This window comes from Trematomus bernacchii, unplaced genomic scaffold (genome assembly GCF_902827165.1).
Source record: "Trematomus bernacchii unplaced genomic scaffold, fTreBer1.1, whole genome shotgun sequence".
Taxonomy (NCBI): domain Eukaryota; kingdom Metazoa; phylum Chordata; class Actinopteri; order Perciformes; family Nototheniidae; genus Trematomus; species Trematomus bernacchii.
Window position 1 is genome coordinate 78,449 of NW_022987788.1, and position 22,131 is coordinate 100,579.

A 22,131-nucleotide genomic window follows, 5' to 3' on the forward strand; every position below is an offset into this window, starting at 1 on the left:
GATCCTGTATCTTGCTTATTTCTCCTGACACTGTATCTTTAGTGACCTGTGTAGCATCCTATACATCACATGTAAGTGATTATTCTGATACCATCATGTTTCATCGGTTATAAACTGGCAAAGCTTTGTCATTTATTTATCATCAATGTTGCAACCTTGTGGAGGAATGGCAGGGGCACATACACAAATATGATCATTTATATCATTTTAAATATTATTTGAACTAAAACTAAATGTTTTTATGATTATCCCCCCCCCATTTTACACAACACAAAATGGAGTCCACTATGGGCCGAAACTAACATGTAGGTTTCCATAGTGTTTATGGCAGACGGATGCAGTGGGTCTCAGGAAGATATATAAGAAAGGTGGGTTTGCTGCTGAGCCTATTTACTGTGCATACAACACACCTGGCACAGTTTATTGTTATTATATTGCCACACTGTACACTATTGTAATGTTGCCTGTCTTGACTGGAAAATAAAAGAGAAACAAAAGCACCGTACAAAAGATCATCTTTATTGTCAAAATGTTTACAATGTACACGCTGTTCAGATGCCTCATAAGGGCTGTTCAGATGCCTCATAAGGGCTGTTCAGATGCCTCATAAGGGCTGTTCAGATGCCTCATAAGGGCTGTTCAGATGCCTCATGAGGGCTGTTCAGATGCCTCATGAGAGCTGTTCAGATGCCTCATGAGAGCTGTTCAGATGCCTCATGAGGGCTGTTCAGATGCCTCATGAGAGCTGTTCAGATGCCTCATGAGGGCTGTTCAGATGCCTCATGAGGGCTGTTCAGATGCCTCATGAGGGCTGTTCAGATGCCTCATGAGAGCTGTTCAGATGCCTCATGAGGGCTGTTCAGATGCCTCATGAGAGCTGTTCAGATGCCTCATAAGGGCTGTTCAGATGCCTCATAAGGGCTGTTCAGATGCCTCATGAGAGCTGTTCAGATGCCTCATGAGGGCTGTTCAGATGCCTCATAAGGGCTGTTCAGATGCCTCATAAGGGCTGTTCAGATGCCTCATGAGGGCTGTTCAGATGCCTCATGAGGGCTGTTCAGATGCCTCATAAGGGCTGTTCAGATGCCTCATAAGGGCTGTTCAGATGCCTCATGAGGGCTGTTCAGATGCCTCATAAGGGCTGTTCAGATGCCTCATAAGGGCTGTTCAGATGCCTCATAAGGGCTGTTCAGATGCCTCATAAGAGCTGTTCAGATGCCTCATAAGAGCTGTTCAGATGCCTCATAAGAGCTGTTCAGATGCCTCATAAGGGCTGTTCAGATGCCTCATGAGGGCTGTTCAGATGCCTCATAAGGGCTGTTCAGATGCCTCATGAGGGCTGTTCAGATGCCTCATAAGGGCTGTTCAGATGCCTCATAAGAGCTGTTCAGATGCCTCATAAGGGCTGTTCAGATGCCTCATAAGAGCTGTTCAGATGCCTCATAAGAGCTGTTCAGATGCCTCATAAGAGCTGTTCAGATGCCTCATAAGGGCTGTTCAGATGCCTCATAAGAGCTGTTTCAGATGCCTCATAAGAGCTGTTCAGATGCCTCATAAGAGCTGTTCAGATGCCTCATAAGAGCTGTTCAGATGCCTCATAAGGGCTGTTCAGATGCCTCATAAGGGCTGTTCAGATGCCTCATGAGGGCTGTTCAGATGCCTCATAAGAGCTGTTCAGATGCCTCATAAGAGCTGTTCAGATGCCTCATAAGAGCTGTTCAGATGCCTCATAAGGGCTGTTCAGATGCCTCATAAGAGCTGTTCAGATGCCTCATAAGAGCTGTTCAGATGCCTCATAAGAGCTGTTCAGATGCCTCATAAGGGCTGTTCAGATGCCTCATAAGGGCTGTTCAGATGCCTCATGAGGGCTGTTCAGATGCCTCATAAGAGCTGTTCAGATGCCTCATAAGAGCTGTTCAGATGCCTCATAAGAGCTGTTCAGATGCCTCATAAGAGCTGTTCAGATGCCTCATAAGGGCTGTTCAGATGCCTCATAAGGGCTGTTCAGATGCCTCATGAGGGCTGTTCAGATGCCTCATAAGGGCTGTTCAGATGCCTCATGAGGGCTGTTCAGATGCCTCATGAGGGCTGTTCAGATGCCTCATAAGAGCTGTTCAGATGCCTCATAAGAGCTGTTCAGATGCCTCATAAGGGCTGTTCAGATGCCTCATAAGGGCTGTTCAGATGCCTCATGAGGGCTGTTCAGATGCCTCATAAGGGCTGTTCAGATGCCTCATAAGGGCTGTTCAGATGCCTCATGAGAGCTGTTCAGATGCCTCATGAGGGCTGTTCAGATGCCTCATAAGGGCTGTGGCGTGTCTTGCCCCCCAGCCTCTGCAATGGCTGGCCCATCAAGCTGGGTCTCCGGTAAGGCAGTCCATTCGTCCCTGTACTCATTACTTTCACAAAGGTTATGTAATATGCAACATGCTGCCACCTGGGTTTTGATCTTGTCCATCTTGCAGTCGTTTCTTTTCATCAAGCACCGCCACCTGCCCTTCAGTCTGCCAAAAGCGTTCTCCACCACCACTCGTGCTCGGCTTGTTTTGTTATTGTACGCAAGTTGCTCAGGCTGCATGAACTCAGTTACAAAGCTGTATAACATGAGCACAAACAGCACAACTTCAGTCGACTCCATCTCCATCATGTCTGAGGTCGGAAACAACAGACGCCTAATGTACAGCGAGTGGGTGGGCGTCGCAGTATACAAGGGAACTTTGTCTTCTTCTTATTCTCTTGTTTTTGTAGCGGATTGCAAACAACTTTAAGGTGCATACCGCCACCTACTGTACTCGCCGTGAAGTGGTTTGTGGCCTGCCAGTAAAGCCAAAGCAGAAGAAGAAGAAGTGACGTCAGCGGCTCATTTGCGTAATCTCCCCTCAGGGAAAAGTACTCCGGTGTGAACGCGATCTGTACTAAGTGCCCTGGGGTAAAAAGCGCCGGGGCACTTAGTGCCGAAACTAAGTACAGCAAAGTACTTGGTGTGAACGCGCCTATTGACAGTATACTCCGGGTGATTTGCCGTACGGTCAGTCGCGAAACGTAATTACATTATAGCTGGCGTAGCGTGTATGCTACCGAGCTAACCAACGGAGCTAGACATGGGTTTGCTCGGGAAAACATTTGTGTTATGCCAGCTACAATGAACGTAGCAGACTACCCGTATAAGATTGCAATTGTAAACACTTTCTTGCTAGCCTAATATGAATCACTAGCTTTTGTTCATAGTGGTTTTATTACACTAAACAAGCCCAGCTTACTGGGCTAACAACGTTGCTAGCGTTTAAATATATCAACTACAATGTCAGCAGATGGCCTTACATGTTTGTCATGGCAGGAGAATGTCTGCAGTCACACACACGGAATACTCATACAGTATACTCCGGGTGATTTACCGTACATTGTGACAGTACATGTACTGCATGTAGCTAACGAGGCTAGCTATACATGCTAGCGCAAAACAATGTATTCATGCCAGTTACAATGAATGACCGAACGTAGCAGAATACCCGTATAAGATTGCAATTATAAACACGTTATTGCTAGCCTAATATGAACCACTAGCTTTTGTTCATAGTAGTTTTATTACACTACATTATAGTTGCCGTTCCTCCGAGCTAGCGTTCATATCGTGTTAGCTACCAAAGTAAACAAAGCTAGGTTAGCATATTAGCTGGCAAGCTTACTGTGTTGATCAGATAGATGGATTAGATAGATCCACACTCCTACCACAACTACTACTAACGAATCTAAAACAACTAAGTTTCTCTAATATTTTGTGATTTGCATTTGATTTCGTCCAGCCAGATCCTGCCGGACAATACATGACGGGACTACCACACTGATGCATCGTCCTAAAAAGCCCCGGCTGCGATAGGCAAGATGCCGACAACGGGGAGGAATTGATGATATACCGTGTATATATGTATATTTATGTTCATTTTGTACATTTCTAAAAATAAAGTTTAATGGAAATACTTAGTAGGCCTATCCTTTCTTCCCTGAATGATTTGCTCCTATAACATATCATTCATATATAGCAAACCATGATTTGATTTCTCATCAAACAGTAGTAGTTTATAACGGGTAAAAATAACTTACTCTTTGTTATGACCGGCTCGTAGGCCACAACGGAAAGACAAGGAGACATACACGAGTTTACAAAACCACGGCACATTTATTGTGGTAAATGCAGAGATAGGTGGTCGAGGGGAGAGGATCGCCGAGTTCGTCCTTCTGCAGCCGCTTTGGAGAGAGACAGGGGCCGCCGGGTGACTCCGGGCAGCTGGCTAGCACCTCGGCTCCGGCCAGGTGTCCGTGATCGCGCTGATTAGCCTCTTCAGCTCCACCCCACCGTAAGACCTGGAACACACCTGCACAAAGGCCCTGGGGCCGTCACACTCTTCTATAACAACAGTTGTAGGTACAGTTCGGTTAGTTAGCGTATAAAATATACGGCTGTACCGACGCCATTATAAGACTGATGTTCTGAGAGCGAGCCGAAAAAAGCACTGTTAGACATGGGCGGAGCCTCTCTGGTGGTTGACTAATCAGAACAGAGTGGCCGAGCTGACCAATCGGAGCACACTAGGCTCACAGGGAGGGGGGGGCAAGAGCTCCAACGAGTCGTTTAGTGGAGAAAGTGAATACTGCTGAATACACATGCTTTACAGAGATGCTGTATGAGAAACCAATGTGAGTTTGGAAAATTGCACAGTATAAATCTATTTTAGTATACCTCAACAATGTGATTATGATCAGTGGAAATGGCCATGACATGGGCCCTTTAAAGATTGACAAAAATGAGTTAAATCAAAAGATACATCTCTACCTGAGGACACACACTCAGACACACACTCTCTACCTGAGGACACACACTCAGACACACACTCTCTACCTGAGGACACACACTCAGACACACACTCTCTACCTGAGAACACACACTCAGACACACACTCTCTACCTGAGGACACACACTCAGACACACACTCTCTACCCGAGGACACACACTCAGACACACACTCTCTACCTGAGGACACACACTCAGACACACACTCTCTACCTGAGGACACACACTCAGACACACACTCTCTACCTGAGGACACACACTCAGACACACACTCTCTACCTGAGGACACACACTCAGACACACACTCTCTACCTGAGAACACACACTCAGACACACACTCTCTACCCGAGGACACACACTCAGACACACACTCTCTACCTGAGGACACACACTCAGACACACACTCTCTACCTGAGGACACACACTCAGACACACACTCTCTACCTGCAGACACACACTCAGACACACACTCAGACACACACTCTACCTGAGGACACACACTCAGACACACACTCTCTACCTGCAGACACACACTCAGACACACACTCAGACACACACTCTACCTGAGGACACACACTCAGACACACACTCTACCTGAGGACACACACTCAGACACACACTCTACCTGAGGACACACACTCAGACACACACTCTACCTGAGGACACACACACTCTCTGCAGCTCACAGTGAACAGATGTGGTTTCTAGTTAAACCAGTTCAGATGTGGTCTCTAGTTCAGATGTGGTCTCCAGTTCAGATGTAAACCAGTTCAGATGTGGTCTCTAGTTCAGATGTGGTCTCTAGTTCAGATGTGGTCTCTAGTTAAACCAGTTCAGATGTAAACCAGTTCAGATGTGGTCTCCAGTTCAGATGTGGTCTCTAGTTAAACCAGTTCAGATGTAAACCAGTTCAGATGTAAACCAGTTCAGATGTAAACCAGTTCAGATGTGGTCTCTAGTTAAACCAGTTCAGATGTAAACCAGTTCAGATGTGGTCTCCAGTTCAGATGTGGTCTCTAGTTAAACCAGTTCAGATGTAAACCAGTTCAGATGTAAACCAGTTCAGATGTAAACCAGTTCAGATGTGGTCTCTAGTTAAACCAGTTCAGATGTAAACCAGTTCAGATGTAAACCAGTTCAGATGTAAACCAGTTCAGATGTGGTCTCTAGTTAAACCAGTTCAGATGTAAACCAGTTCAGATGTGGTCTCCAGTTCAGATGTAAACCAGTTCAGATGTGAACCAGTTCAGATGTGGTCTCCAGTTCAGATGTAAACCAGTTCAGATGTGAACCAGTTCAGATGTGGTCTCCAGTTCAGATGTGGTCTCCAGTTCAGATGTGAACCAGTTCAGATGTGGTCTCCAGTTCAGATGTGAACCAGTTCAGATGTGGTCTCCAGTTCAGATGTGGTCTCCAGTTCAGATGTGGTCTCCAGTTCAGATGTGGTCTCCAGTTCAGATGTGAACCAGTTCAGATGTGGTCTCCAGTTCAGATGTGGTCTCCAGTTCAGATGTAAACCAGTTCAGATGTGGTCTCCAGTTCAGATGTAAACCAGTTCAGATGTGGTCTCCAGTTCAGATGTGGTCTCCAGTTCAGATGTAAACCAGTTCAGATGTAAACCAGTTCAGATGTGGTCTCCAGTTCAGATGTAAACCAGTTCAGATGTAAACCAGTTCAGATGTAAACCAGTTCAGATGTAAACCAGTTCAGATGTGGTCTCCAGTTCAGATGTGGTCTCCAGTTCAGATGTAAACCAGTTCAGATGTAAACCAGTTCAGATGTGGTCTAGTTAGACCAGCGCTCTGAGGAGGAAGGACAGCCCGGCCCCCAGAGCCAGCCCCAGCGAGAGGAAGAAGGCCATGACGGCTCCGGCAGTCTCTGCTTCGTGAGGGAGAACTCTCCTGAAACAACAACAACATCAACATCAACAACAACAACAGGGATCAATGAGTCATCAGGTGAACTGTTGTTTATTCTTTTTATCAGAATCAGAATACCTTTATCAATGTTACATGGTACTCTTTAAAGAGATGTGGGCCGATACAGAGACTCAGTGGAGAATTACACACTGGAGGTACTCTTTAAAGAGATGTGGGCCGGTACAGAGACTCAGTGGAGAATTACACACTGGAGGTACTCTTTAAAGAGATGTGGGCCGATACAGAGACTCAGTGGAGAATTACACACTGGAGGTACTCTTTAAAGAGATGTGGGCCGGTACAGAGACTCAGTGGAGAATTACACACTGGAGGTACTCTTTAAAGAGATGTGGGCCGGTACAGAGACTCAGTGAAGAATTACACACTGGAGGTACTCTTTAAAGAGATGTGGGCCGGTACAGAGACTCAGTGGAGAATTACACACTGGAGGTACTCTTTAAAGAGATGTGGGCCGGTACAGAGACTCAGTGGAGAATTACACACTGGAGGTACTCTTTAAAGAGATGTGGGCCGGTACAGAGACTCAGTGGAGAATTACACACTGGAGGTACTCTTTAAAGAGATGTGATGTCCCATCTGGACAAAAGTAGATGGGATTTTTGTGTGTTTTGTGTTTGTGTTGTTTGTGTTGTTGTGTGTTGTTTTGTGTACTTTGGACCGAAGCACATGCAGAGGCTGGCCAGGTATCCGTTGCTGAAGGCGAAGAGGACCATGAAGAAGATGAACCAGCCATCATGGAGGAAGAACACGGGCAGGTTCAGGCGGGGCTGAACGTTACACAACATGAAGAGAGGCGGGAAAACCAGGCGGCAGACGATGGAAACAGGAAGTATCCTGCTGTCGCTCCGCGGCTGAAACACAGACAATCATCAAGTTACTAACATAGCAGGGTCATCTCCACATATTAACAGCACTTTGTGATGACTACAGCACGGTCACATGACTTCTTGTCACCACCGCTAAGCTAAAGGTGGCTAATGTTGGGCTATAAAGGAACTACAGCACGGTCACATGACTTCTCGTCACCACCGCTAAGCTAAAGGTGGCTAATGTTGGGCTATAAAGGAACTACAGCACGGTCACATGACTTCTCGTCACCACCGCTAAGCTAAAGGAGGCTAATGTTGGGCTATAAAGGAACTACAGCACGGTCACATGACTTTACGTCACCACCGCTAAGCTAAAGGTGGCTAATGTTAGGCTATAAAGGAACTACAGCACGGTCACATGACTTCACGTCACCACCGCCAAGCTAAAGGAGGCTAATGTTGGGCTATAAAGGAACTACAGCACGGTCACATGACTTCACGTCACCACCGCTAAGCTAAAGGTGGCTAATGTTGGGCTATAAAGGAACTACAGCGCGGTCACATGACTTCGCTTTAACCACAGACCTTATTTATGGATAACAACCAAAAACACAGTCAGTAACCATTGACCTCCAGACCAGGGGACAGGAAGTGATGTCAGGGTTCAGGACTCACCCACATACAGAAGGCGGTCAGGGTGCGTCCGGCCCAGTCGCTCAGGTTGAAGAGGAGGAAGCAGCTGACGGGGATGAAGTATCGCTCTGAGGAAGAAACACCATATTATTCTTGTCTCTCTAAATAACTTGTGACGGACGAATACGACTTCCAGCATCAGAAACCATTAAACGTTAAAGTTCTGATGATATTACAACATTTAACTGGGACAGTTCATTACATCAGAGTCTAAAAGTGCCTGTTTTAAAGAGGAGGAACCCTGGATGACTCAGAGCCAGCCGACCAATCACAGGCAGCGTGATGAACTCATGAAACACCACAGAAGAAGAGACTGACCCCAGGACCCCCTGGCCAGCGTGGACTTGGTGTCGGCCGTGATGGCGGGGAACGTGCCGATGGTGACGGTGAAGGTGAAGCACACGGAGAGAGCCAGCAGCCAGATCTGAGGTCAGAGGTCACCGTTACATCACTATGTTATATCAGACTAAATGTGTTTAGATATTCAAACACAAAATAATTCACACTTTTCTCAGAATTTTTAGAATGAAGTCAAAATTCTGACTTTTACTTCAGAATTCTGAAAAAAAACATCTCTGGAATTTTTTTTAAGATTCTCACTTTATATTCAGAAATAAATCTGCATTCTGAGAATAAAGAAAAGTCTACAAAAAAAAATCTGAAACAAAATTCTGAAGAATAATCTTTTTAAATAAAGTCAGAATTGTGAGAAACAGTTTAAACTTTATTTTAATGAAACATTCTTTAGATTTTTTCTCAAAAGAAATTAGCTCATTTCTAAATAAATCTCAGAATTATAGAAAAAACAAACAAAAACTTCAGATGACATTTTGAGAATTCTGACTTTATTCTCAGATCCCAGACTTTGGCTTTAAGGCTCTTTGCTTCTGACCTTCTTAAAGATCTTTATTATGGAGACGTCCTGTTGGCCGCTCTGATCAGCTGACTTTCCATCGCTCTCTGAGGGGGACAGAAATATTGTTATTATTATTATTATGAATGTTTCTATTATTATTATTATACAGAGTAAACAGAGTACCTGGGTTCATCAGGTTCACTGAGTTCTCCGGGTTCTGTTTCCGGTTCTTCTCCTGATAAAACTGGAAGAACTCCTGAAAACATGAAACAGGAAATATTAAATAAATATATGAATATATTAAAAGCACTCTGACGATGATACCGTTTATTTATTTGATTGGATAAGTGCGTGTACCAGTTTGGGCAGCAGGATGTAGGAGAGCACGGACAGAAAGATAACAACACAGGCTGTGATGAAATATCCAAACGCTGCATCCTGCAGATCAGACCCACCTGAGAGAGAGGGATCGAACCGGCCCATCAGTGAGAGACAGACCCCCTGAGCCACAGATATGATGTTTCACAAGATGTTTTATTTTGGTGTTTTATTCTGAAATACTTGCGATGGCGCAGATCATGGCGAAGGCGGCGAAGCTCCCTGCCATCCCCTGGCCGCTCATGATGGGCGTGGTGTACGAAGCCGGGAGCAACCCTGCCATCCCAAACAGACTGCCCTGCAACACCGCTCCGAACGCTGTCAACCAACAAACAAACAAATAAACAAATAAACAACAGACTGCCCTGCAACACCGCTCCGAACGCTGTCAACCAACAAACAAACAAACAAACAAACAAATAAACAAATAAACAACAGACTGCCCTGCAACACGCTGGTAATAACACGGACAAACACACAAATAAACAACCAAACAAACACAAACAAACACCCTAAGGCATAACTCACAGTTGATGATGACGATCTTCACCATGGTGACGCAGAAGAAGGCGAGCGGCTCCAGAGGAACTCTGACGAAGACGGCGGTGGCGATGAACACGAACATGATGACGAGGAGACTGCCGAGCACCGGAGGCGCTGAGACACCCTGGGGGGGAAATAAACAATGAGTGGGGGGCCGAGTGGGGGCCGAGCGGGGCAGAGCGGGGGCAGAGCGGGGGCAGAGCGGGGGCAGAGCGGGGGCAGAGCGGGGGCAGAGCGGGGGCAGAGCGGGGGCCGAGTGGGGGCAGAGCGGGGGGCCGAGTGGGGGCAGAGCGGGGGCAGAGCGGGGGCAGAGCGGGGGCAGAGCGGGGGCCGAGCGGGGGCAGAGCGGGGGCAGAGCGGGGGCAGAGCGGGGGCAGAGCGGGGGCCGAGTGGGGGCAGAGCGGGGGCCGAGTGGGGGCAGAGCGGGGGCAGAGCGGGGGCAGAGCGGGGGCAGAGCGGGGGCCGAGCGGGGGCAGAGCGGGGGCCGAGTGGGGGCAGAGCGGGGGCAGAGCGGGGGCAGAGCGGGGGCAGAGCGGGGGCCGAGCGGGGGCAGAGCGGGGGCAGAGCGGGGGCAGAGCGGGGGCCGAGCGGGGGCAGAGCGGGGGCAGAGCGGGGGCCGAGTGGGGGCAGAGCGGGGGCAGAGCGGGGGCAGAGTGCTCACTCCCAACAAAGTCAGAGTTCTAGGATTTTCAGCTAAAGGTCAGGGGCCTCATTTATAACGCCTTGCGTAGGATTCACGTGAGAAGGTTGCTTACGTAGTACAAAGCAAAAAAATAGGTACAGAAATTTTCCGACATTTTCCGATTCACAAAACATTGCGTACCGGTGAGGGAAGTGCGTACGGCACTTGATACGCCTGTTTCCCTTTATAAATCACAATCGACTCGAAATGCGGCGCAGCTTTTGCAGGCTTCACGTAACGCCCATATTTGCCTATAAATAGTCAAAGAAACGCCCATTCATTCATTCATTTTTGACTGACTGCATGAAGAAGATCGCAGGAAATGAGGACAGAACAGCTAAAAAAGACATCTCACACCGTGTCAGATTTTGGTTATTGTGGGGAGGTGGAGATAAATCATATTGTTTGGTGGATGCAGTTTGAACCAGAGGAGCAGCATGGAGGTCGGATCGTCACCAACATAAATACACATAACCTTCCTCAGGCAGTGTGTTTGTACCGGGGACAGGAGACCCCCCCCCCTTGATGAGAAACTGTAAGAAATGATGGGGGAATCCCTCCGGAGTGTAGTCATGACGACTGGATCTGAATTATTGTGTTGTATTTGGTGGTTTGTGTTCCAGCTGTCGATCAGCAACTATATATCCATAATCCACCAGTTAAAGGAAATACAATGTGTTGTGTTATATTAGCTGTTTACCACATATGGTGTTCTTAGTTTCCATACCTCCTGGGTTTTACGAGCGATTTATCAAGTCTTGGCAAACGGCATAAAACACGATTAAACGTGATAGTATATAAAACCATGCTCGTATCTACAACCTATAGAAATGCAAAACGGCGTCAGTTTAGACGTTATGCTGTCCTCCTGCTTACCGCATCATTTATGAGAAAACATTTCATAACATTAACACAACATATTCGAGGTGGTTTTAAATAACATATCCGTATTTATTTATTTCCCCAAGTTATGTTTTTGTGTGCACTGAGGAGTCTCAAACAGGCGTTTGTTTCATCATTTTAAGATTGGCTTTAATCAATGTTTGAAAATGAATTCTTCATATGATAAATGAGAGGTAACATTTTATTGATGGTATTATTTCCACATATTTCTCTCCATTCTTCCTTCTGCCAACGGTGTCGCAGTTTCTCGTCTCTCCCGTTGTTGTGCTTAGTGCGTACGCATGGGTTACAGTTTGCGTGGAGGACCGCACATTTTCCCGTCAAGTTAGTATTTTATAAATCGCAAACATTGCGTAGAAACTGGCGTACGCCATTTTTTGAGCGTATATCCCTTTATAAATGAGGCCCCAGAACTGTTGAAATGTTACGCTTTTCTGAAAATAGTCAGAATTTTGAAATTTTCGGAAGAGTCAGAATTAGATATACACTTGAGCAGGAGAGAACTCTTTAAAGTAAAGACTCTACATACTGATATACACCTGAACATCAGCAGGAGAGGACTCTTTAAAGTAGAGACACTACATACTGATATACACCTGAACATCAGCAGGAGAGGACTCTTTAAAGTAGAGACACTACATACTGATATACACCTGAACATCAGCAGGAGAGGACTCTTTAAAGTAGAGACACTACATACTGATATACACCTGAACATCAGCAGGAGAGGACTCTTTAAAGTAGAGACGCTACATACTGATATACACCTGAACATCAGCAGAAGAGGACTCTTTAAAGTAGAGGACACTACATACAATCCCAAACAGACTGATATACACCTGAACATCAGCAGGAGAGGACTCTTTAAAGTAGAGACACTACAATACTGATATACACCTGAACATCAGTAGGAGAGGACTCTTTAAAGTAGAGACACTACATACTGATATACACCTGAACATCAGCAGGAGAGGACTCTTTAAAGTAGAGACACTACATACTGATATACACCTGAACATCAGCAGGAGAGGACTCTTTAAAGTAGAGACACTACATACTGATATACACCTGAACATCAGCAGGAGAGGACTCTTTAAAAGTAGAGACACTACATACTGATATACACCTGAACATCAGCAGGAGAGGACTCTTTAAAGTAGAGACACTACATACTGATATACACCTGAACATCAGCAGGAGGAGGACTCTTAAAGTAGAGGACACTACATACTGATATACACCTGAACATCAGCAGGAGAGGACTCTTTAAAGTAGAGACACTACATACTGATATACACCTGAACATCAGCAGGAGAGGACTCTTTAAAGTAGAGACACTACATACTGATATACACCTGAACATCAGCAGGAGAGGACTCTTTAAGTAGAGACACTACATACTGATATACACCTGAACATCAGCAGGAGAGGACTCTTTAAAGTAGAGACACTACATACTGATATACACCTGAACATCAGCAGGAGAAGGACTCTTTAAAGTAGAGACACTACATACTGATATACACCTGAACATCAGCAGGAGAGGACTCTTTAAAGTAGAGACACTACATACTGATATACACCTGAAACATCAGCAGGAGAGGACTCTTTAAAGTAGAGACACTACATACTGATATACACCTGAACATCAGCAGGAGAGGACTCTTAAAGTAGAGACACTACATACTGATATACACCTGAACATCAGCAGGAGAGGGACTCTTTAAAGTAGAGGACACTACATACTGATATACACCTGAACATCAGCAGGAGAGGACTCTTTAAAGTAGAGACACTACATACTGATATACACCTGAACATCAGCAGGAGAGGACTCTTTAAAGTAGAGACACTACATACTGATATACACCTGAACATCAGCAGGAGAGGACTCTTTAAAGTAGAGACACTACATACTGATATACACCTGAACATCAGCAGGAGAGGACTCTTTAAAGTAGAGACACTACATACTGATATACACCTGAACATCAGCAGGAGAGGACTCTTTAAGTAGAGACACTACATACTGATATACACCTGAACATCAGCAGGAGAGGACTCTTTAAAGTAGAGACACTACATACTGATATACACCTGAACATCAGCAGGAGAGGACTCTTTAAAGTAGAGACACTACATACTGATATACACATGAACATCAGCAGGAGAAGACTCTTTAAAGTAGAGACACTACATACTGATATACACCTGAACATCAGTAGGAGAGGACTCTTTAAAGTAGAGACACTACATACTGATATACACCTGAACATCAGCAGGAGATGACTCTTTAAAGTAGAGACACTACATACTGATATACACCTGAACATCAGCAGGAGAGGACTCTTTAAAGTAGAGACACTACATACTGATATACACCTGAACATCAGCAGGAGAGGACTCTTTAAAGTAGAGACACTACATACTGATATACACCTGAACATCAGCAGGAGAGGACTCTTTAAAGTAGAGACACTACATACTGATATACACCTGAACATCAGCAGGAGAGGACTCTTTAAAGTAGAGACACTACATACTGATATACACCTGAACATCAGCAGGAGAGGACTCTTTAAAGTAGAGACACTACATACTGATATACACCTGAACATCAGCAGGAGAGGACTCTTTAAAGTAGAGACACTACATACTGATATACACCTGAACATCAGCAGGAGAGGACTCTTTAAAGTAGAGACACTACATACTGATATACACCTGAACATCAGCAGGAGAGGACTCTTTAAAGTAGAGACACTACATACTGATATACACCTGAACATCAGCAGGAGAGGACTCTTTAAAGTAGAGACACTACATACTGATATACACCTGAACATCAGCAGGAGAGGACTCTTTAAAGTAGAGACACTACATACTGATAGACTTCCTAATCATCATGTAGTGGATAATGTCTCACAGTTTGTGCAGCAGCGAGGTCAGGCAGGTGCACAGCAGCAGCGGCAGCATCGCACACAGCGTCATCACGTTGTTGAAGCTCGCCTCCAACGCACTGCGCTCACCTGGCGCCTCCGTCTGATTGGCTGAGGATTCCTCCAATGGGGAGTCCTTCAGACGGCTGGTGAAGTACTGCACACACAAACAACTGCTGTTTGAATGTTATATAAATATATTTAGTTGTTAAATTAATATAATACAGGTTAATTTATCAAATAAAAACTGTTAATTCTGTTAACTTGAATCTTGAACACTGTTTAAATTATTCGTCCTTATAAAAAAAAACTAAAATCCTGACAGAGCTGGAGATGGCGAGGGGGTGGAAAGCAGACAGGAAGTGATGTCATACCACAGTGGCGGTCATGAAGAAGTTCCAGGGCAGCAGCGTCCCCAACCCGAGCATGAAGAAGATCAGCCACACGCCGAAATACCTGGAAGGAAGACCATTTCAAAATAAAAGCATCCCAACTGTTTCTGCTTTAAAACACCTGTCAATCAATCTGTGACTCCACCTCCAGAGATCACCTGTCAATCAATCTGTGACTCCACCTCCAGAGATCACCTGTCAATCAATCTGTGACTCCACCTCCAGAGATCACCTGTCAATCAATCTGTGACTCCACCTCCAGAGATCACCTGTCAATCAATCTGTGACTCCACCTCCAGAGATCACCTGTCACGTCCTGCAGTATTTATTCTTATATGTATATATCAAATCAAATCAAATCAAATCAAGTTTTATTTATAAAGCACATTTAAAAGCGATTTTTGGTCGAGCCAAAGTGCTGTACATGTAATAAAAACACATTACTACAATCACAATAAAAGACAATAAATTACAACAGATATATAAAAAACACAGGGAAAAGTCAGGAGTCGTGCTCCGCTCTGACTAGAAGGCCAGAGAGAAGAAGTGTAGATTTAAAACCCCCTAGGGTCTGGGCCGACCTCACATGGAGGGGCAGAGTGTTCCAGAGCCTAGGGCCAGCTGCTGCGAAGGCTCGGTGCCCTCGGGTTTTGAGCCTGGTCTTGGGCACTACCAGCAGCAGCTGGTCAGCAGACCTTAAAGCTCTGGCTGGGGTGTAGCGCTGGAGGAGTTCAGCTATATAGGCCGGAGCCAGCCCATTTAGGGCTTTGAAAACAAATACAAGGAGTTTAAAATCTATTCTGAACCGAACTGGAAGCCAGTGCAGTGAGGCCAGAATAGGGGTGATGTGGTCACGCTTTTTGTGGCCAGTCAGAAGACGTGCAGCTGCGTTCTGGACTAGCTGTAAGCGTTTAATTGAGGCCTGGTCCATACCCACATACAGAGCGTTACAATAGTCCAGTCCAGTATATATATATATATATATATATATATATATTAAAGGTCTCCTATCATGCAAAAGTAACTTGTTGATGTCTTCTCTACATCACCATGTGTCCCCGGTGTGTCCCCGGTGTGTCCCCGGTGTGTCCCCGATGTGTCAGGGAACTCACGCAGCGTCAGAAAATAAAACCCTCTCTCTTTTCCTCCGTACCCAAATCTCTAAAAACGGGGGAACAACGGAGCTGATCCAGATTTGCGTCCGATATGACGTAATATCTGAAATGTGGACCCACGGCACTATCAGAAACGTTGCTATCAGAAACAATGCCCGACTGTTTTGGACGTAATATGGTCGGTGTTTACATTAGCATCACTAACACTCAGAGCTAACCTGTGCTGGAGAGCATGTGTGTGAAGAAGCAGGAAATAAAAAGGAACTCACCTTGTGGTATAACCGGCAAGAGAGAAAGCCTTTGAGCTCCATACTGTTTCAGAGATAATCCTTGATAATCCATGATATGGCGTTTCATCACGGCAGCATTTAGTTTAGACAGTAGCTGCCGGGTCCCCCATGAGCTCAGACCCCTCCTTTTTAAAGCTTTATACCCAAATCAGCACTTTAGAAACAGGAAGTGAAATAGAGGGATATGAGGCATGGCTAGAATGGGTGATCTGTTTGGTGTTTGGAGCAAAACACTTCAGACATGTTTTTTATATATTTTTATATATCTGAGACCTATGCTATTGCCTACAAATAGCATGATAGGTGACCTTTAAATAATTTATTGCATTTATTATGTGTTTTAATGAATTATCAACCAACCACTGGGTGAACACTGGGAATAATAAAAGTTGTTTTAACTCACTTGTCTTTTGGAGAGCTGGCAGCCATTTTCCTCTGAGGAAGTGAAGGGGAACAAACATTAGACTTTGGCTTTTCAAAATAAAAATCATTCAAGTTCAGCTCTTTAAAATTAAACAAATGATACCTCATCTTTTCATAATAAAACACAGCAGACTTAGGCTTTTCAAAGTAAAACAGACCAAGCTTTTCAAAGTAAAACACAGCAGACTCCAGCTTTCGTGAGTTAAACGTACCATATTTGCGACACCTTTCAAAATAAAAGCCTCCCGCTTCAGAGGCAGGATGAAGGATCCTCTCGTTACTGAACCACACAGAACCACACAGAACCACACAGAACCTCAGCTCAGAGTTTAAAGATGTGAGTAAAGTGAGCAGAGCTTCTGCTCCTCTCTGAGAACAGGAAGTGAAAGTTTCTGCAGGAACGCTGAGAGACGCGTGATGAGTATTTTGTAACATCTATAAAAACTCAACTCATCAGATTCTTCTCACGCTGCGGCTGCATTTAATTTCAACTACAGACACTTTGCTCACATGTGAACCTTCAGATCTCTTTATTCATATTGTGTTTGAGATACTCAATAGATATGGATCTTTACCTGGTCATATATATATATATGTATTTACTGCCTGCTTTACCTGCTGCAGTGACAAAGGGATCCCTACACGTGGATCAATAGATCCCTACACGTGGACCAATAGATCCCTACACGTGGATCAATAGATCCCTACACGTGGATCAATAGATCCCTACACGTGGATCCCTACACGTGGATCAATAGATCCCTACACGTGGATCAATAGATCCCTACACGTGGATCAATAGATCCCTACACGTGGATCCATAGATCCCTACACGTGGATCAATAGATCCCTACACGTGGATCAATAGATCCCTACACGTGGATCAATAGATCCCTACACGTGGACCAATAGATCCCTACACGTGGATCAATAGATCCCTACACGTGGACCAATAGATCCCTACACGTGGATCAATAGATCCCTACACGTGGACCAATAGATCCCTACACGTGGATCAATAGATCCCTACACGTGGATCAATAGATCCCTACACGTGGATCAATAGATCCCTACACGTGGACCAATAGATCCCTACACGTGGATCAATAGATCCCTACACGTGGATCAATAGATCCCTACACGTGGACCAATAGATCCCTACACGTGGATCAATAGATCCCTACACGTGGATCAATAGATCCCTACACGTAGATCAATAGATCCCTACACGTGGACCAATAGATCCCTACACGTGGACCAATAGATCCCTACACGTGGATCAATAGATCCCTACACGTGGATCAATAGATCCCTACACGTGGATCCATAGATCCCTACACGTGGATCAATAGATCCCTACACGTGGATCAATAGATCCCTACACGTGGATCAATAGATCCCTACACGTGGATCAATAGATCCCTACACGTGGATCCATAGATCCCTACACGTGGATCCATAGATCCCTACACGTGGATCCCTACACGTGGATCAATAGATCCCTACACGTGGATCCATAGATCCCTACACGTGGATCCATAGATCCCTACACGTGGATCAATAGATCCCTACACGTGGATCCATAGATCCCTACACGTGGATCCATAGATCCCTACACGTGGATCCCTACACGTGGATCAATAGATCCCTACACGTGGATCCATAGATCCCTACACGTGGATCAATAGATCCCTACACGTGGATCAATAGATCCCTACACGTGGATCAATAGATCCCTACACGTGGATCCCTACACGTGGATCAATAGATCCCTACACGTGGATCCATAGATCCCTACACGTGGATCCATAGATCCCTACACGTGGATCAATAGATCCCTACACGTGGATCCATAGATCCCTACACGTGGATCCATAGATCCCTACACGTGGATCCATAGATCCCTACACGTGGATCCATAGATCCCTACACGTGGATCCATAGATCCCTACACGTGGATCCATAGATCCCTACACGTGGATCAATAGATCCCTACACGTGGATGAATAGATCCCTACACGTAGATCCATAGATCCCTACACGTGGATCAATAGATCCCTACACGTGGATCAATAGATCCCTACACGTGGATCAATAGATCCCTACACGTGGATCCATAGATCCCTACACGTGGATCCATAGATCCCTACACGTGGATCAATAGATCCCTACACGTGGATCCATAGATCCCTACACGTGGATCCATAGATCCCTACACGTGGATCCATAGATCCCTACACGTGGATCAATAGATCCCTACACGTGGATCCATAGATCCCTACACGTGGATCCATAGATCCCTACACGTGGATCAATAGATCCCTACACGTGGATCAATAGATCCCTACACGTGGATCAATAGATCCCTACACGTGGATCCCTACACGTGGATCAATAGATCCCTACACGTGGATCCATAGATCCCTACACGTGGATCCATAGATCCCTACACGTGGATCAATAGATCCCTACACGTGGATCCATAGATCCCTACACGTGGATCCATAGATCCCTACACGTGGATCCATAGATCCCTACACGTGGATCCATAGATCCCTACACGTGGATCCATAGATCCCTACACGTGGATCAATAGATCCCTACACGTGGATCCATAGATCCCTACACGTGGATCCATAGATCCCTACACGTGGATCAATAGATCCCTACACGTGGATCAATAGATCCCTACACGTGGATCCATAGATCCCTACACGTGGATCAATAGATCCCTACACGTGGATCAATAGATCCCTACACGTAGATCCATAGATCCCTACACGTGGATCAATAGATCCCTACACGTGGATCAATAGATCCCTACACGTGGATCAATAGATCCCTACACGTGGATCAATAGATCCCTACACGTGGATCCATAGATCCCTACACGTGGATCCATAGATCCCTACACGTGGATCAATAGATCCCTACACGTGGATCCATAGATCCCTACACGTGGATCCATAGATCCCTACACGTGGATCCATAGATCCCTACACGTGGAATCAATAGATCCCTACACGTGGATCCATAGATCCCTACACGTGGATCCATAGATCCCTACACGTGGATCAATAGATCCCTACACGTGGATCAATAGATCCCTACACGTGGATCTATGGATCCCTACACGTGGATCAATAGATCCCTACACGTGGATCCATAGATCCCTACACGTGGATCAATAGATCCCTACACGTGGATCAATAGATCCCTACACGTGGATCCCTACACGTGGATCAATAGATCCCTACACGTGGATCCCTACACGTGGATCAATAGATCCCTACACGTGGATCCATAGATCCCTACACGTGGATCAATAGATCCCTACACGTGGATCAATAGATCCCTACACGTGGATCCATAGATCCCTACACGTGGATCCATAGATCCCTACACGTGGATCCATAGATCCCTACACGTGGATCCATAGATCCCTACACGTGGATCCATAGATCCCTACACGTGGATCCATAGATCCCTACACGTGGATCGATAGATCCCTACACGTGGATCAATAGATCCCTACACGTGGATCCCTACACGTGGATCAATAGATCCCTACACGTGGATCCATAGATCCCTACACGTGGATCCATAGATCCCTACACGTGGATCAATAGATCCCTACACGTGGATCAATAGATCCCTACACGTGGATCAATAGATCCCTACACGTGGATCAATAGATCCCTACACGTGGATCCCTACACGTGGATCAATAGATCCCTACACGTGGATCCCTACACGTGGATCAATAGATCCCTACACGTGGATCCATAGATCCCTACACGTGGATCAATAGATCCCTACACGTGGATCAATAGATCCCTACACGTGGATCCATAGATCCCTACACGTGGATCCATAGATCCCTACACGTGGATCCATAGATCCCTACACGTGGATCAATAGATCCCTACACGTGGATCAATAGATCCCTACACGTGGATCCATAGATCCCTACACGTGGATCCATAGATCCCTACACGTGGATCAATAGATCCCTACACGTGGATCTATTGATCCCTACACGTGGATCCATAGATCCCTACACGTGGATCCATAGATCCCTACACGTGGATCCATAGATCCCTACACGTGGATCAATAGATCCCTACACGTGGATCAATAGATCCCTACACGTGGATCCATAGATCCCTACACGTGGATCCATAGATCCCTACACGTGGATCAATAGATCCCTACACGTGGATCTATTGATCCCTACACGTGGATCAATAGATCCCTACACGTGGATCAATAGATCCCTACACGTGGATCCATAGATCCCTACACGTGGATCCATAGATCCCTACACGTGGATCCATAGATCCCTACACGTGGATCCATAGATCCCTACACGTGGATCAATAGATCCCTACACGTGGATCCATAGATCCCTACACGTGGATCAATAGATCCCTACACGTGGATCCATAGATCCCTACACGTGGATCAATAGATCCCTACACGTGGATCAATAGATCCCTACACGTGGATCCATAGATCCCTACACGTGGATCCATAGATCCCTACACGTGGATCAATAGATCCCTACACGTGGATCTATTGATCCCTACACGTGGATCCATAGATCCCTACACGTGGATCCATAGATCCCTACACGTGGATCCATAGATCCCTACACGTGGATCAATAGATCCCTACACGTGGATCCATAGATCCCTACACGTGGATCCATAGATCCCTACACGTGGATCCATAGATCCCTACACGTGGATCAATAGATCCCTACACGTGGATCTATTGATCCCTACACGTGGATCAATAGATCCCTACACGTGGATCCATAGATCCCTACACGTGGATCCATAGATCCCTACACGTGGATCCATAGATCCCTACACGTGGATCCATAGATCCCTACACGTGGATCCATAGATCCCTACACGTGGATCCATAGATCCCTACACGTGGATCCATAGATCCCTACACGTGGATCCATAGATCCCTACACGTGGATCCATAGATCCCTACACGTGGATCAATAGATCCCTACACGTGGATCCATAGATCCCTACACGTGGATCCATAGATCCCTACACGTGGATCCATAGATCCCTACACGTGGATCCATAGATCCCTACACGTGGATCCATAGATCCCTACACGTGGATCCATAGATCCCTACACGTGGATCCATAGATCCCTACACGTGGATCCATAGATCCCTACACGTGGATCCATAGATCCCTACACGTGGATCAATAGATCCCTACACGTGGATCAATAGATCCCTACACGTGGATCCATAGATCCCTACACGTGGATCCATAGATCCCTACACGT

The 22,131-nt window shown here is 45.7% G+C and overlaps 1 protein-coding gene across 1 annotated transcript; it reads right to left on the minus strand.

Moving 5' to 3' along the window:
• Window positions 1-5,594: 5,594 nt before the first annotated feature.
• On the minus strand, window positions 5,595-17,162 carry LOC117497618 (equilibrative nucleoside transporter 1-like). Its single transcript, XM_034149603.1, is given in 14 exon segments — window positions 5,595-6,750; window positions 7,441-7,640; window positions 8,274-8,359; window positions 8,610-8,715; window positions 9,184-9,251; window positions 9,331-9,403; window positions 9,505-9,602; window positions 9,709-9,843; window positions 10,054-10,173; window positions 10,176-10,192; window positions 14,580-14,749; window positions 14,967-15,048; window positions 16,793-16,824; window positions 17,025-17,162. Coding segments are annotated over 14 exon segments (1,302 nt in total). The 5' UTR covers window positions 17,028-17,162; the 3' UTR covers window positions 5,595-6,638.
• Between the last annotated feature and the right edge of the window lie 4,969 nt (window positions 17,163-22,131).